Source organism: Protopterus annectens, chromosome 10.part0 (genome assembly GCF_019279795.1).
Source record: "Protopterus annectens isolate FY-2018-M chromosome 10.part0, PAN1.0, whole genome shotgun sequence".
Lineage (NCBI taxonomy): Eukaryota > Metazoa > Chordata > Ceratodontiformes > Protopteridae > Protopterus > Protopterus annectens.
The window spans coordinates 739,678,207-739,696,034 of NC_056744.1; the positions used below are offsets into that span (position 1 = coordinate 739,678,207).

Sequence of the window (17,828 nt, forward strand, 5' to 3'; positions counted from 1 at the left end):
TAGTACTCAAATGCTTAGTCTAACAGAGGATCTCATTTCTTTGATCAGGGGATCCCAGCCTCACCCTGACAGGGCCTCTCACCCCCCTCCAGAGAAGAGGCCTAGAGCAGAGCCCGCTGAGCCAGTTTCTACAGATTACTCCTCTGATGATTCAGAAAATACAAACCCTCCAGAAGGCCCTTATTCTCCATATGAGGACTCTGATGCAGAAGACTCCATTCCTTCTGCCTCTCCTCCTGAGGAATTTTCTTTTGGGGAAACCTTGCATGCTATGAGAGAACAATTTCAATAGCAGGGCCAGGATTTTTCAGACTCTAGGAAAAGGCTTAGGACCTTTTTACATTTGCCACAGCATAGGCCTTTAGCCATTCCTCCAGTACTTACAGTTGTGGATGATGCATTTAATGATGCTTGTACTGCTCCTGACTCTCTTCCTCCGGCCCCTGCTAAGCCCGACAGATACTACAGGGTTCCGGACACACATTATCACTTGTATAAGGCTCCTATTGCAGATCCTGAAACTATTTCACCGGGCCCCAAAGCTATAGCAGCTGCCTCTGCCAAAAAAACCCTCCCCTCTGAAAGAGAATCTAGGGCCTTAGAGAGATGGGGTAAAAAAGTTTATACTTCTGCTACTCTTTCGGCTAGGGCCTTAAACTGTCAATTCCACATGATTCAGTATCAGGAATTTATGTTAGATCAGCTAACTAAAAAACTGTCCTCGCCTGAACCTTTAGACCGAAAGTCCCTTCAGGAATTGGTACATAACATTCAGCAGGTCAGTAATCATTCCTTAAAATGGGGCTATGATGCACTGGAGGCTTCCTTTAGATCAGCTATGACTGGTACAGTGATCAGAAGGCATGCATGGTTAAAAGAGCAATCCTTACCAGACCATGTAAAGTCAAAGCTCCTAGATGCTCCCATGGAAAAACACAGTTTGTTTGGCTCCCCTGCACAGCAAGTGTTGAAGAAGGTGGAAGAGAAAGCGAAATCTGTCCAGACAGTCAAGGATTTCTTACAGGTCCAGCCTCCGAGGTTTAGTAGGAACTGGCCTTCCAAGAATTGGTCCTTTCCAGACACCACCAGAGCACAGAGAGGCAGGAATAGGCACCCAAGAGGCAGAGGTCAATCCAGAGGTGCCTACAGGGGACGTCAGTGGCAGCCTAACAACCAGAGAAGTACTGCCACAGATCCAGCCACTACCACTTCCACAGGACAATCACAGTGACTTGGCTCTGAAACCGCCTACCAGGGAACAACTAGAAGCACCCTTAGGCGGAAAGTTAGCCTTATTTTCAGCAAACTGGCATTACATTACAGGAGACAAATGGATTTTACAGACAATAGACAAAGGTTACAGGTTTCACTTCCATACTCTACCAAGGAAGAGAGGAATGCCAAACCTACCTCCAACTCAAAAGACAAACGCTCTAGAACAAATACACCACTTACTAAGGATGAGAGCTATAGAAAAGGTACCGTCTATGGAACAAGGACAAGGATTTTACTCCAGACTTTTCCTGGTGCCAAGAAAGGAAAACCAATGGAGACCTATTCTCGACCTGTCCGCTCTGAACACATATCTCATTGTTCCAAAATTCAAGATGCTGACCCTACAGCAGCTTCTTCCCATGCTGGGCAAGGAGTCTTGGCTGGTAACTCTAGATCTCAAGGAGGCATACCTGCACGTCCCCATACGACCAAATTGCAGAAGATACCTCAGATTTCTTGCAGGATCAGAGCATTATCAATTCTCAGCATTGCCTTTTGGCTTATCTACTGCCCAGAGTATTCACGAAATGCCTGGCATCAGTAATTGCTCATTGCAGGCTTCAGGGAATTCAAATTTACCCATACCTGGATGACTGCCTGTTACAAGCGGACAACAAAAACAAATTAACAAAAGATTTGAGAAAGGTCATTCACCTATTGCAAGCCCTGGGATACACAGTCAACATAAAAAAGTCAAGGCTGATACCATCCCAAAGGATAACTTTCTTGGGTGCAGAACTGGACACATCAAACCAAATGGCATTCCTCACAACAGAAAAGCAGAAGCACCTACCACTCTATTTCATGGCATTAACAACGCAGAACCAGCTTACAGCAAGGCAAGTCCTGCAAGCCCTGGGTTACATGGCATCCTGCATAATATTGATTCCACATGCCAGACTACATATGAGGAAGTTGCAATGGTACCTAAGGAATTTATGGTCTCAGCACAAGCACAGCCTAGAAACCCAAATTCCAATAATTCCATTCCTGAAGCAAGAATTCCGATGGTGGGCTCAGGCCTGTCAATTGAACAAAGGACTGCCCTTCCACAGCCCTCACCCAAGCCAGACTATCACCACAGACGCCTCAGACCTCGGTTGGGGGGCACACATGGTGGACAAGTGCATACAAGGCTTATGGACTCAAGACCAGCTGAACCTACACATAAATCAAAAAGAGATGCTGGCAGTAAAGCTGGCAATTCAGACATTCAGACCATTTCTTCAACAGGGTCATTTGGTGATAAGGACGGACAACACCACAGTTATGTGGTATATCAACAAGCAGGGAGGCACACATTCATATCCTCAATGCCGGATGGCAATGGATCTCTGGAATGTGGCCCTGAACCTCAACATTCAGCTCCAGGCAATATTTGTGCCAGGAAAAGAAAATGTACTAGCAGACATCTTAAGCAGAACTACCACGGATGCCCACGAATGGATGCTGCATCCAGACATCTTCAAATCCATTACAAGGAAATGGGGACTACCAGAAATAGACCTATTCGCATCCCCACACAACCACCAATTGAAAAAATTCTGCACAAGGACATACCACCCACTTGCTTGGAAGGTGGACTCCTATCTTTCAGTTGGGAAAACCTGACAGCATATGCATTCCCACCTCTTCCTTTGATGCACAAAGTGCTACTGAAGATCAAAGAAGATCACCCAAGGATCATCCTGATAGCTCCAGACTGGCCGAGGCAGCATTGGTACCCACTACTGAGGAGTATGTCTCGGGAACACGCATGGCCTCTACCCCTAGTTCCTTTACTGCTAACACAGAACAACTTCAAAATCCTGCATCCAAACTTGAAAACACTGCAGCTAGCTGCTTGGAACATTGCATAAGACAAAATAACCCAGATTTATCTCAAAGGGTTAAAGACATTATCTTGGAGGCTCGCAGACCCTCAACAAGAAAAACTTATTCAGCAAAATGGAAAAGATATCTCATTTGGAGTGCAGCAAAAGGAGAAAATGTATCACTGGCAAACATAGCTAACATCCTGGAATACTTAGCAGAGCTTTTCCACAATGGCCTGTCCTACTCCTCCATTAAGATTCATGCGTCAGCAATTTCAGCAGAATACAACGTGGATCCTCCAGTCTTTTCTCATCCCCTACTCAGGCAGTTCCTGAGAGGAATTAAAAATGTAAAGCCACCAAGGAAGCCACCATTGCCTACATGGGACTTGAACTTTGTGTTAGAAAAATTGACACTTCCCCCTTTTGAACCAGCAGCAACAGCAGAATTACAGTACTTATCTTGGAAAACTGCTTTCCTGCTTGCAATCACTTCAGCAAGAAGGGTTTCTGAATTACAGGCATTAATGGCAGTACAGCCCTTCCTTATCTTCCATCAGGATAGAGTGTCCATGAGAACTAATCCTACTTTTATGCCAAAGGTGGTCTCCAGGGTATCATTAAACCAAGCAATCCACCTACCTACATTCTTCCCCAACCCACAGAACAGGGGGGAAAGACTACTACATACCTTGGATGTGCATAGGCAATTGCGCTACTACCTGGACAGAACCAAGAACAATAGGAAAACTGGCCAGCTTCTGGTAGCATATGCAACAGGAATGGAAGGAAAAGCAATTGTTAGGACTGCAGATTCATACCTCTCGGACATCTACATTTATGGTAGGTACAAAACTGTACTTTTCTTACTGAGGCTGACCAGGGGGCTCCTCCACTCATGAGATTTTACTGTCTTTTGCAACAGTTTCTTCTTTCTGTTGCAGAGTTTGTTTATAGCGGGGGACCACTAGATTGGCTTCTTTTTTTTGGAGGATAGCATCTTGGTTCTGTTAGGGATAGCACAATCCATGCACACGTGTAAGTGCTTATAGAGCGCATTTGTGTAGGATTCTGCACTTGTAGCTGCAGTGCTCATCTGCAAGGATGTCATGAAGTTTGCCACTTCTGTCTTAAGAAGTATGAAGTTGGCTTTGGAGAAAATTTTTACAGTGGTTTCCTTAATGGGGGGTGGGGGCAGGATGTGGATATCTATGATGATTAGCTTATGGTCGGATCTGACCAACGAGGAGCTGACTTCAGGTGTGGAACACCGGTCACTCATGTTGGTAATGACTAGGTCTAGGATATTATGGGGTGTGAGTAAGTTGATACAAGGCATTGAAATTTATGAATTCTAGAAAGCATTGAGTGAAGGAGTTGGTACTTGAGTAGTTTTCCCAGTTAATGGTGGGGTAGTTTAAATTGCCCATTATTAGGGTGTTTGGTTGGACCCTAGTATTTCCCAGTATATCAAGAAAAGAGGAGTGGGAGTCCTGGGGCATGGTGGGGAATCTGTAGCAAGCTACAGTTTGGATTGCAGTTTTGCCCAGAGTTAGTTGCACTTGAATAATTTCGGATGCGTTATGTTGGGCAACTAGCCAGGAGGTGTGGATATCCTTAATGAATATGGACACGCCTTTTGTGTTCCGGTACCAGGTTAGATGGCTGAAAGGTATGATATGAGTTATAGCCTGGTAATGCAGGGGTGCTCCCCAGAGCCTTGAACCAGGTTTCAGTCACAGCGCAGATATCCATGTTTTCCATTTTGAGGAGTGCGTCGAGTGTGTGCATTCTGAGATTTAGACTTGTAGCATTACCCTCAGTTTTTGTTCCCTGTACGTGCTATAGTGGTGGGTTTGTCATATGGACCTTCCACAAAAAAGGCAAAATAGGGGTGGCAAGAGCCTTAGCCAGTATCCAGAATCCCAGGGGTGACAGGTGCAGGCCATCTCTGGCAAAGCATTGTGGCCTGTCGACCATGTCATCCTAGGCAGACAGGTACTGGATCCCCTTTGAATGACAGCAGAAGCTTAGCCAATTGTTGAAGTTAATCATTTTGTCCTTGTACTGTGGTATTATTCTGGGTGAAGGTAAGATGCTACTCAGGGCTAGGGTCATACCTGCCTGGAATACAAGATCGGCGAGCTCTTCCATGTCTCTTTTCATGTAGTCCAGGGAGGTACTTCTCAGGTCGTTCACACCAACATGGACAATGACTGAGTCATATTTTACTTGTTGTGGAGTGACCTGAGTGCGTGGGTTATGTGGCGGATCCTGGCGCCCGACAGGCAGCTGACAGTAACCTTCTCCTTGTCTAGTCTGGTGAGTGGAACATCAGTGTGCCTGACTGTAGAGTCACCTATGACTAATGTGTTGGGTACGTTGTTTTGCTGTATGGGCTGTGGTTGAGTGGCACACTGTGGGTTATGTGTCTTTTGGTGTGTGTTGAGGGGTGGAGGTTGCTTGCGTTTCTGCTTTGGAGGTCTCTTGTTTGGGCAGATTATATTGAGATCCTCTGATAATGTTTTTGTGTATCTATGTGTGGGTTTTGGTGGTGTAGGTTTAGTGGGTCTATGTGATGCGTGTGGTGCAGTGCAAGTGTTTACCTTCTCCACTGACAAGTTCAGTCTTGGATTGAAAGAGCTTTGCTTCCAGTTTGGCTAGATAAATGCATCTCTCACAGGTTGTAGTGTTGGGTGGTAGGAGGAGAGGGTTGTCTGTGTACATGAGGCTCTTGCTACATTGCCCCAATATGCCCAGATTCATCAGGTAGACAGGAGAGAATGGGAGCTGTCCCTTGGACATGCCTGGATAATCACCGTTTTCCTCTAGATAAGTGAGGAAAGTAAGTACTGGAGCTGTTTTCCTCTAAGCAACTGAGGAAGATAATTGCAAAAAAAAACTGTTAACCACTAGGTAATGAGGAAGGTTGAGTCTGGTAGTAATTTGTAGTTTAGTGGTTATAACAGTTCTAAACCAGTGCTGAGGTTGGAAAAGCAGATTCAAGTGCTAAAATTAAGAATCTAGCTAGTTCTAAGGAGAAAAACTGAAGAGCAGACTTTATGACGCTGGAAATAGATTAACCCTTGGTAAACATTGCTGTGTGATGAACAAACACGGGTTTTTAACTCAGAAAGTTAAAAGGGATAGAAATTAGCCCAAAACGGCCAATAAGGTTAATTTCAGAGCTGGAGACCACTCCTGTTGTGACAGATAGGCTGCTCTAATGCTTACCACTCTCACTAATGAGCAGAACGACCTCCCACTACCACAACAAGGTCTGGTCCACTAAGAAACACAGACTAAAGTCCTGAAACCAGCAGATCTGGGATCCAGACTATTCTAGTATAGGAAAGGGGGGGAAACGAGCAGTACAGATAGTATTTTTTTTTTGAGAAATCGAGCAGTAAAAAGCAATTTAAACACTTTTAAACTACAACCAGTACTTAAGTATGTTTATGACAACAGGGAGGTAGGGCATGCTACCCACAGCCTGAGTGTGCATCTGCAGTTGCAATTTAACCTTTGCAGGATACATGACTACATGAGTGCAGGAAGTATGAACTCTTACTTAAGTCCTTTGCCTTTTGGTGAGATGGCGCTCCTGTTGTGTTACGGAAGAGGCCTTTGCATTGTCTCATTTGGAACAAGAAGAAAAGTCAGTCTTTGATTAGTGTAGGTAAAGGGCAGTCCACCAGATGGCTGTCACCTTTATGTGCTTTCTTTAGGAATGCAAAGAGACGTGTACTATGCAGTTATTTGGGCATCAGTGCATACCTTCACAAAGTTGCTTGGACCTTCAGTCTGAGTTGTAAGTCTTTTAGGACAGAATTTCAGGGCATTTTATTCAGAATTCCTTCCTTTTGCCTTTCTGCTTATTTTTTTACCAAGAGTGAGACACCTGTGCAAACTATGAAGGCAGCTGAAATCTATCATCTCAATAAGCATGATGAGTCTTAAAGGGATGGGAATCCAATGGCACTGATGAGATGGGAGATTCTAGCACAGGTGTCTTGCTATAGGTAAAAATTAAAAGTTTGTTAGTGTATATCCCTGTAGTTTTGTTTTGTTACAGATGGAACCTGGTTAAGCAGAAGTTAGGGGCCAAGGTCTGCTGAGCGGTGCATGCCTTTTAATGCTACCAGATGGCCATTATGCATGATCTGTGGGATGGTGTAGCATTCCATCTTCTAATGCATCGTGAATTGACAGTTTCAACAAAGAATAATGAGTATGGAGTAGAAAAAACTAACATTTGTGATGCGAATTACCCTTTCCCAGTAGCTGATGCAATAAATGCTTATACACACACACACACACACACACGCACATATATATATATATATATATATATATATATATATATATATATATATGTGCGTGTGTGTGTGTGTGTGTGTGTGTGTGTGTGTGTGTGTATGTATAAGCATTTATGGCATCAGTGTGTGTGTGTTATGTTTACCATGGGAAAATTGTTTTTGTCTGCAGTGACTGCTACAAATAATATGGAAAGTAAAATACATTTAAAAATGTATTCCAACAGTAAAACGATTTAAGGGATGACTACTCATGTAAATGTGAGAACTTGCTAATTTTGATCCTGTTATACAGGAAGGTATAAAATCTGTATTACATGAAACAGTAATAACTTGCTGAGCTAGAGCTGATTATGTCAAACACTGGAATGAGATGGAGTATTGTACTACTTAAATTATAGATCTTAAAATCGTTGTCATCGTATCATGGATGCTGTATTCATACTAAACAATCATTGCACTTCATTAAATGTACTGCCCTGGAATTGAGCTTGATCATATACTTTGCTCAATAAAGTCACATCATCCGTAGCATGAAGAATAACATTTGACTTGAAGCATCCTTTTTTCCCTGTAAATCCTACTTACAGTTTTTTTTATTTTATTTTATAGTTCTTGCTGACAACCTGAAGTCCAATCCAGGTATTAAGTGGCAATATTTTAGCTCTGAGGAAGGAATTTTCACTGTGTTTCCAGCACACAAATTTCATTGTAAGGACAGCTATGAACACCGCAGCAGGTATTTATTTCTCTTGTTAAATCCACATGATGCCCAAAGTAAAGGTGAATATTTTAAAATGTTGATGGGCAAGTGTTTTTTTTTACTGTAACATTAAATTATATTATTTAATAGCATATGTTTTTAATGGCTTTTGCAAGTGTGTTTATCAAACATGTGATCTAGAATTTTAGAAACTACTAGATGTCCGAAACAACCAGTTTAACTGCAGAGTATAATGGAGTAGTGGATGGAATTTTCTTTGTTTCTTTATGTTAATCTGCCGGCTTTTATGCAGTAAAATGAAAACAGACACACTAAAATATTATATAAATATGTTTTCTGTTTAAAATAATATCTGAGACAGTAGAGCTAGTTAAACTATATGCATGCTGAAAATGCATCTGTTTATAGATGAGGGTTCGGTTGCAACATTTTTTTTGAGCAATTTCAGAAAAAGGTTCCAGCGATCTAAAATTGAGGACTGTCATTGATGGGCCCTTAGCTGGCTATGTCATCTTCAGGAGTCACAGTTTTTCCTCTATAATCTCTGCATTTGGATATGGCCATATGCCCATATAAGTACGCCATGGCATGCATATCCATAAACACCATTTCCTCGTGCACACTCAAGTCTCAGTCTTTCCTTTATTTGCTAAAGTCCTGTGTTTACATGCTTTGATGCAAGCATAAGTGTCCATGTTGTTGCCATCAGATTGCAAAGCAGGAACCACATTATTATTGCTTGATCTATCTCAGGATAGTGTTTAATGTTGATAATTGTTACAAGTGCCAAAGGTGTAACCCAACTGCCTGAAGGTGAGAAAGGGAAAAGTGTTTGGTTTACTTTGAGACCACGATCATGGCAGCCATAAAGAGTTCTTTATGCAGAGACAAATGGGAGTGGGTAGCTCACAGTCTCCTTCATAATTCAGAGCACTGATCACTGCCAAGTGGTTGGAGAGCAAGTGGAGGTGTAATTCTTTTAAGGGTGAGCATGGTGTTCTGAATGCCCATTCACCACTTGTTCACTGCAGGGCACTAGCACACTCTTGGCTAAGGTGGGGCATGAGCAGCACCCTATCCTTAGCTTTGGTGGACAGTGAGGGGGATAGGTGGAGCAATCTTGGCTTTGATCTTTTTGGGTACATCTACAAGATGTTCATCGTGCATACAGCTGCAGTCATAACAGATGGGTTGTCCTGCCGTCAGGCGGGTCCTCGGTCGGCCGAATTCCAAAGTCTAGGTCCGGCGTCGGTTGTCGTCGCTTCTTCCCTGACGTCAGTGCGACAGGGGTATAAAATAACCAGCTGACGCCGTTTTCTTCAGTCTTTCTTGCCGCGCGGTGCCTGAAGCAGAAGCAGTTCGCAAGTGCCGGTCGGCCAGCTCCTGAAATTACGAAAATTTTGCAAAGTCTTCTTGAAAGCTAAGTACCCCGTTGGGGAAACTTTTCTTGCCTCAGACCGATGTCAGACAAAGTTAATAATTGTATTTCATGTGGGAAGCAAATACTGCATAAGGATTTTCATTCCCTCTGTATTCCTTGCTTAGGCCCAGACCACGTCGTCTCAGTCTGTCGTTTTTGTGCTACATTCAATAAACGCACGATTAAGCGTCGGGCGGAGTTCACCCAGCATTATTTTGGCAAAAAATTTAACTATATTATGTCGTCGGATACTCCGACTCCAGTTTTGTCTAAAAAACGCAAAGATAAGGACCGACACACGAGGTCCGCGGCCTCTACCGACACCATGCCAAAGCCAACTACAGGTGGTCCGGTTCTCAGCGAGGCGCCTACGCAGCCCCTGACTACCGACGACACTTCATTGGCAGTGTCTTCTGTGCCTGAGGTCGCAGGCTCCTCGGCCCACACCCCAACTACAGATACCGAAGCCACTCTTGGTGGTGAATCTCAAAATGTAGACAGGTCCACCTCCTCTCAAGGTGTCTTCAGACCTTCCTCTTCTTTTTCCATGAAGGCTTTTACTAAGTCTAAACAGCCATGCATTCTAAGAGACAAGCTACACAGGGCCCATCTCCAGGCCCCATGCCTAAAAAACAAATGCTTAAAATGGCTGAGGATTTAATTAGTTTTATCAGGGGTTCTCAACCCCCCCCCCCCCGGACAAAAGGCCCAGAGTGGAGGAAGAATCCCCCTCCTCTGACCAGGCCTCCGTTATATCAGAGCACTCTGATGAACAGGAACATTCTTACTCCCCTTTTGAAGATTCTGATGCAGAGGAGTCCATTCCCTCTGTCTCCCCCCCCCCCAGAGGATTACTCATTTGGGGAAACCTTGCATACCTTAAGGGAACACTTCCACTGGGAAGGCCAAGAGTACTCAGATTCCAAGAAAAGGCTTAGGGATTTTCTCTTGCTACCTCAGCACAGGCCTCTGGCTATACCTCCTGTCTTAGACATGCTAGATGATGTGTACTCGGAGGCCTGCCTTAACCCGGATTCCTTACCTCCAGCCCTAGTCAAGCCTGACGGGTACTACCGGGTTCCTGACTCGCATCAATTTTTATACAAAAGCCATGGGGCTGACCCAGAAACTATCTCTCAGGGCCCCAAGGGAATTAAGGCCTCCACTGCTAAAAATCCATTACCTTCCGAGAGAGATTCCAGATCCTTAGAAAGGTGGGGAAAAAAGGTATATACCTCGGCCACCTTAACCATGAGGGCATTAAACTGCCAGTTCCATATGCTCAAGTACCAACAGTTTCTGTTAGCACAATTGAGAAGTAAAATGTCACAACCTGAACAACCAGACTTGAAGGAGTTGCAGGATTTGATGCATAGTGCAGAACAAGTGGGTAAACATACCTTGCAATGTGGTTTTGATGCTCTAGAGGCCTCATGTAGAGCTGCTGTTACAGGATCAGTGATACGTAGACATGCCTGGCTCAAGGAACAAACCTTACCAGATCATGTCAAAGCTAAATTACTAGATGCCCCTCTTCATAAGGATGTATTATTTGGTGTTAATGCTGAGCAGGTATTAAAGAAAATGGAGGAAAAGGCTAAATCAATGCAAACAGTGAAAGATTTTCTACAGGTACAACCTCCACATTTCAGTAGAAATTGGCCTTCCAAAAATTGGTCCTTTCCAGCCACGGACAGACCCCCAAAGAGGTAGATACAGGCGCCCGAGGGGCAGAGGGCAATCTCAAGGATCGTTTAGAGGCAGACAGTGGCAAGCTCCTACACAAAGAGGTGGTGAGGATAGTTCACAGCCATTCAGAAAGCAAGCCCAATGACTTTCCCCTTTGCATGCCAAGCAAGGCTCAAATGGCAGCAACCTTAGGCGGAAAACTGGCATTATTTTCAACAAACTGGCATATTGTCACAAAAGACAAATGGATCCTGGACATTATAAACAGAGGCTACAGATTCCATTTTCACACCCTTCCAAAAATTAGAGGCATGCCAAACCTGCCACACAATCAAAGGGCAGAGGCACAAAGACAAATTTCAGATCTCATGGACATGAAAGCTATTCAAGAGGTACCTGCTCACGAACAAGGTCAAGGTTTTTATTCCAGACTATTCCTGGTACCAAGGAAGGGAAAAGATTGGAGACCTAATTTGGACCTATCCATCCTAAACACATTTTTACTCGTACCAAAATTCAAGATGCTCACTTTACAGCAGCTTCTTCCCATGCTGGGCAAGGAGTCTTGGCTGGTAACATTGGACCTCAAGGAGGCATACCTGCATGTCCCAATCAGACAAAATTGCAGAAGATACCTCAGATTTCTTGCAGGTTCAACCCATTATCAATTCTCTGCATTGCCCTTTGGCTTATCTACTGCACCCAGAGTATTCACGAAATGCCTGGCATCAGTAATTGCCTACTGCAGACTTCAAGGGATACAAATATACCCCTATTTGGATGACTGCCTGATCCAAGCGGACAGCAAGCACATACTTCTGAAACATCTGGCTTATGTAGTAATGTTGTTGAATTCTCTGGGATACACAGTCAACAAAAAGAAATCAAGGCTAATACACTCTCGGAAAATAATTTTCCTGGGTGCCAACTTGGACACAAACACCCAGATGGCCTACCTCACGCCAGAGAAGCAGGGGCAACTAACTCGATGCTTCAGAACACTAGCAAATTTCACCAGGCTGACTGCAAGGAAAATCCTGCAGGCTCTGGGATTCGTGGCATCTTGCATCCTACTAATCCCATGTGCAAAGCTGCATATGAGGAAACTTCAATGGTACCTGAAAAACCTATGGTCTCAACACAGCCACAGTTTGGAAACAATAATACCACTAATTCCATGTCTTCAAAAGGAATTTCTGTGGTGGGCTGAAGCATGCCAAACAAACACAGGTCTCCCATTCAGCAAGCCTCAAGCAAATCAAGTCATCACAACAGACGCCTCGGACTACGCCTGGGGGGGCGCACATGACAGATCGGTGCATTCAGGGCAAATGGTCCGAAAAAGAAAAGCACCTTCACATCAACCAAAAGGAAATGCTAGCAGTAATAAATGCTGTTATAGCTTTCAAAGACCTACTGCATCCAGGTCAACTATTGATAAGGACAGACAACACCACAGTAATGTGGTACATAAACAAACAGGGAGGAACCCATTCATACCCCCTATGCAGGCTCGCCATGTCACTTTGGAACATGGCTCTGGACTTACAAATCGAACTTCAAGCACAGTACTTGCCAGGCAAGGAAAACACTCTGGCAGACAACATAAGCAGAAATATGACAGATCCACATGAATGGAAGTTGCATCCTCAAGTTTTTACAGAGATAATTCAAGCATGGGGAAGGCCAGACATAGATCTCTTTGCCTCCCACAAAAACCACCAATTGACAAAATTCTGCTCAAGGATTTTTCATCCAAAGGCCTGGAGAGTGGACGCTCTCTCTTTCAGTTGGACAGCAATGACAGTTTATGCCTTCCCACCTCTTCCTCTGCTGCCCAAAGTTCTATTAAAAACCAGAGCAGACAAACCAAAGATGATTCTCATTGCTCCAGACTGGCCAAGACAACACTGGTACCCACTCCTGAGGAGCCTGACGCATTCCCCACCATGGACCCTGCCTCTAATGCCTCTTCTTCTGACTTAGCACAGCTTCAAAACTCTTCACAGTCAGCTGAAAACACTCAATCTGGCCGCATGGAAGATTCCTTAACATCATAACAGACCCTACTCTCTAAGGAGGTGCAGGATGTCATCTTGGAGGCCAGAAGGCCGTCTACTAGAAAAGCTTACTCCGCAAAATGGAAACAGTTTTGTGCCTGGAATGAGAAAAAGGGCCAGAATCCTGGAAAACTGAATTTACCTCAAATATTACAGTATCTAGCTGAGCTGCTAAGCAGTGGACTTTCATTCTCCTCCATCAAAATCCATGCCTCAGCCATTTCTGCAGAATACAACACTGATCCACCTTTATTCTCTCACCCCCTCTTAAGACAGTTCCTCAGAGGGGCTAAGAATATGAAACCCCCAAGGAAACAACCAATACCTGCTTGGGATCTCAATTTCATTCTAGAAAAGCTGACCTTGCCTCCTTTTGAGCCAGCTGCATCAACAGATTTGCAATATTTGTCCTGGAAAACAGCTTTCCTTCTGGCTATTACCTCAGCTCGTAGGGTATCGGAACTACAAGCCCTCATGGCTGTGCAGCCTTTTATCATCTTCCATCAGGACAGAGTTTCCTTACGAACCAACCCCTCCTTTATGCCAAAAGTGGTATCCAGGGTAGCTTTGAATCAGGCTATACACTTACCTACCTTTTATCCTAATCCTCAAAACAAAGGGGAGAGATTACTACATTCCTTGGACATCCGCAGACAACTGCGTTATTATTTGGACAGAACAAAGCCTTTCAGAAAATCAGAACAGCTCTTTGTGCCCTATGCTATAGGAGCTCAAAGGAAGCCAATTTTCAAACAGACAATCTCAAAATGGATAGCCCACTGCATACGCTTTTGTTACTCTTTTCATGGCAAAACTGTACCTGCAGGCATCAGATCTCACTCCACAAGGGCCACAGCTATCTCTGCAGCTTTCCTCAGAGGAGTTCCTACCAAAGATATTTTGGAAGCAGCCACTTGGAGTTCTGTGCATACCTTCTCCAAGCACTACCACCTACCATTATACTCCAAAACTAGAGCAGGCTTTGCCACTGCAGTCTTGCAGGACATCCTGGCTCTTCCTAGTTCCACCTAGTGCCTACCACCCCTTTCTTAGCTTTGGGATTCTACCCATCTGTTATGACTGCAGCTGTATGCACGATGAACATAGTACAGTTTTGTACCTACCATAAATGTAGATGTTCGAGTGCTAATACAGCTGCAGTCCAGGTTTCCCTCCCTCCTTCCCCTCTTGGGACAGGCCTATTGGCTAACACCTCCTCATACAACCTGATTGGGGTATTCATTAATGGTGTATTTGCTTGCACTACTGTATTTTGATTATATGGCATTGCTTTATTACACAAAATTTTATGTATTGCCTTCCTTCTGGGGGCACCTGACATCTGAAAACTGAAGAAAATGGCGTCGGCTGGTTCTTTTATACCCCTGTCGCACTGACGTCAGGGAAGAAGCGACGACAACCGACGCCGGACCTAGACTTTGGAATTCGGCCGACCGAGGACCCGCCTGACGGCAGGACAACCCATCTGTTATGACTGCAGCTGTATTAGCACTCGAACATCTACATTTATGGTAGGTACAAAACTGTACTTTGCTGGTCTTGCCTTGCTCAGATAACCAGCTGTATCCTTTGCTGATAATTCAGACCCTTTGGATCAGTCCTTAGTCATGTACTGGTGATCTTCAGGATGAAGGATTCTTCCAGGGATAGACTCCCCCCATTGCCTGGTTGGTAGTTAGGTTTTTTAGATCATCTAGCCCTTTGGCTTTCATGTCTTAAGGCTGGTCATCAGTAAGATGTCTGGTGGAAAGTTGAGTTGCAGATACAGGTGAAGCTGACTCTGGGTCATGCTTAGGCCTCTTTCACTATACACTGCGCTTGGCTAGCCCAGGAACTAACATTATATTGGTTGCTAATCAGTTGTGCACTCATATTCACTCAGTGTTTTGCATAAGTTTGTTCTTGCAGGTACTTGGAGGGGCATGCGACTCCCATACTGCCTTGCTCCTAAGATGAGTGAGTTCTTGAGGCTGCTGTCAACAAGATGAAAAAGAACATTGACTTGCATCCTTTATTGATCTCTTCACTGGGTGGCCCTTCTGTTGGAGAGATGTTTGTCTCCTGCACAGAAGCAGCTGGAGAAGACACCTAAGGAGACATGTGATGTTCATCGGGTTTCACTGTTGCAGTCATTACACTTGGGTTATCCTGCTGGCAGGCTACCCGCAGTCGGCCTGAATTCCAAAGTCCTGGTCTGGCGTCGGTTGCTGTTGCCTCTTCCCTGACGTCAGAGCGCCAGGGGTATAAAAGATGCAGCTGATGCCATTTTCTTCAGTCTTTCTTTCCGCGCGGTGCCCGAAGCAAAAGCATTTCGCAAATGGTGGTCAGCCGACTCCTAAGATTTTCAAAATCGAATTTCAGATCCGAAGTCTTCAGTAAAGCTAGGTACCCCCGTTGGGGAAACTTTTTTCTTGCTCCAAATCGATGTCAGAAAAAGTTAACAATTGTATTTCTTGTGGGAAACAAATACCTCATAAGGATTTTCATTCTTACTGTATTCCTTGCCTAGGCCCTGACCACGACGCTGCTAGCTGTTGGTTTTGTGCTAGATTTAACCAACGCACTATTAAGCATCGGTACGATTTTGCCTTTTATTACTTTGGCCGAAGGTTTAATTATATAATGCTGTCGGAACAGCCGATGACCAGAGTTTATAAAAAGCACAAGGAAAAGGAAAAGGACAGGCATCCGAGGTCCAAAACAGATGACGAGTCCTCTGCTAGGCCAGTCGCCGGTTCTCAGTGAGGCGCTTTCGCAGCCCCTGACGCCCGCTACCTCAGAGCCACAGGCCACTTCCGACTCCCACGTGGAGGCAACTAAGCCTCTGGATACTAAAGGTATTGGACACTCAGAAACTATTCCCTCAGATGGGTCTAGAGCCTCTGAGCAGGCATCGGCTTCTGAGGGTGTTTTCAGACCTACAAAGTTATATGTCAAGCCAACCTCAGCTTCCAAGGCAAAGACTAAAACAGCTTTAAAGACAAAGAAACAAGTACAGCATTCTCCTGGACAGACTTCCATGCCTAAGAAACAGATGCTTAAAATGGCCGAAGACCTAATTACTTTGATCAGGGGTTCCCATCCCCCTCCTGATAAGAGGCCTAGGCTAGACACAGAATATGATTCTTCTGATCAGGTTTCCATTTCCTCTGACTCCTCTTCAGAACAGGGATACTCTCTTCCTCCCTATGAGGATTCTGATGCTGAAGAATCCATCTCTTCAGCCTCTCCTCCTGAGGATTATTCTTTTGGGGAAAAGCTGCATACCATGAGGGAGCATTTTCACTGGGAGAGCCAAGATTACTCAGAATTTAAGAAAAGGCTCAGAGACTTTCTTTTACTGCCTCAGCACAGACCTCTTGCTATTCCACCTGTTCTAGACATTGTAGATGATGTATTTTCAGAGTCCGGCCTGTCTCCTGACTCTTTACCCCCTGGTTCCAGATTCTCATAAATTTCTATATAAAAACTCTACTGCTGACCCAGAAACTATATCTCAGGGTCCCAAAGGGATCAAGGCTTCCACTGCAAAAAACCCTGTCCCCTCTGATAGGGATTCTAGGGCACTGGACAGATGGGGGAAAAAAGTTTACACTTCTGCTACCTTGGCTGTAAGGGCTTTAAATTGTCAGTTTCATTTGCTTAAATATCAACAATACTTACTGTCACTGCTCAAACAGAAAATGTTGACAAATTCTGAATGTTCTGAAAACAAGGAAATGCAGGATTTATTGCATGCAGCTGAACAAGTGGGAAAGCATACTTTGCAACGTGGCTTTGATTCACTGTAGGCCTCATGCAGGGCCGCTGTTACAGGTTCTGTCATTAGAAGGCATGCTTGGTTAAAGGAACAGAATCTGCCTGATCATGTTAATGCAAAATTATTAAATGCTCCATTACAGCATGATACTTTGTTTGGTGTTAAGGCAGAAGAGGTGTTGAAGAAAATGGAGGATAAAACGAAATCTATGCAGACAGTAAAGGATTTCTTACAGGTACAGCCACCCAGATTTAGCAGGAATTGGTCCTTTCCATTGTCAGGCCACAAAGAGGCAGATACAGATGCCCTAGAGGCAGACCCCAGCCCCAAGGCTCATACAGGCTTAAACAATGGGGTGCTTCTACCTCCAAAAGCAGAGAAGACAACTCACAGTCATATAAGAAACAGACCCAATGACTTTCCTCTGCCAATGCCAAGCACTTATCTTTTGGCAGCACCCTTAGGGGGAAGCTAGCACTTTTTTCACAAAATTGGCACATGATCACCCAGGACAAATGGGTCTTGAATATAGTCTCTCAGGGATACAGGTTCCACTTTCACACCCTTCCAAAGACAAAAGGTATGCCAGTGTGCCACACCTGCCACACAATCAATGGGCAGAGGCTCAAAAGCAAGTTTCATCTCTCATGGACATGAGGGCTATTCAGCAAGAGCAGGGACAAGGATTTTACTCAAGACTTTTTTTGGTACCCAGAAAGGACAAAGCCTGGAGACCAATACTGGACCTG

At 44.4% G+C, this 17,828-nt stretch overlaps 1 protein-coding gene across 1 annotated transcript in view; it reads left to right on the forward strand.

Annotated features, from left to right (window-relative positions):
* The window catches only part of CACHD1 (cache domain containing 1), a 1,377,863-nt gene that overhangs the window by 827,286 nt on the left and 532,749 nt on the right, over positions 1–17,828 (forward strand). The window contains exon 5 of the mRNA XM_044085560.1: positions 8,018–8,144. Within this exon, the coding sequence (XP_043941495.1) occupies positions 8,018–8,144 (127 nt within the window). The remainder of the gene's footprint in view (positions 1–8,017; positions 8,145–17,828) is intronic.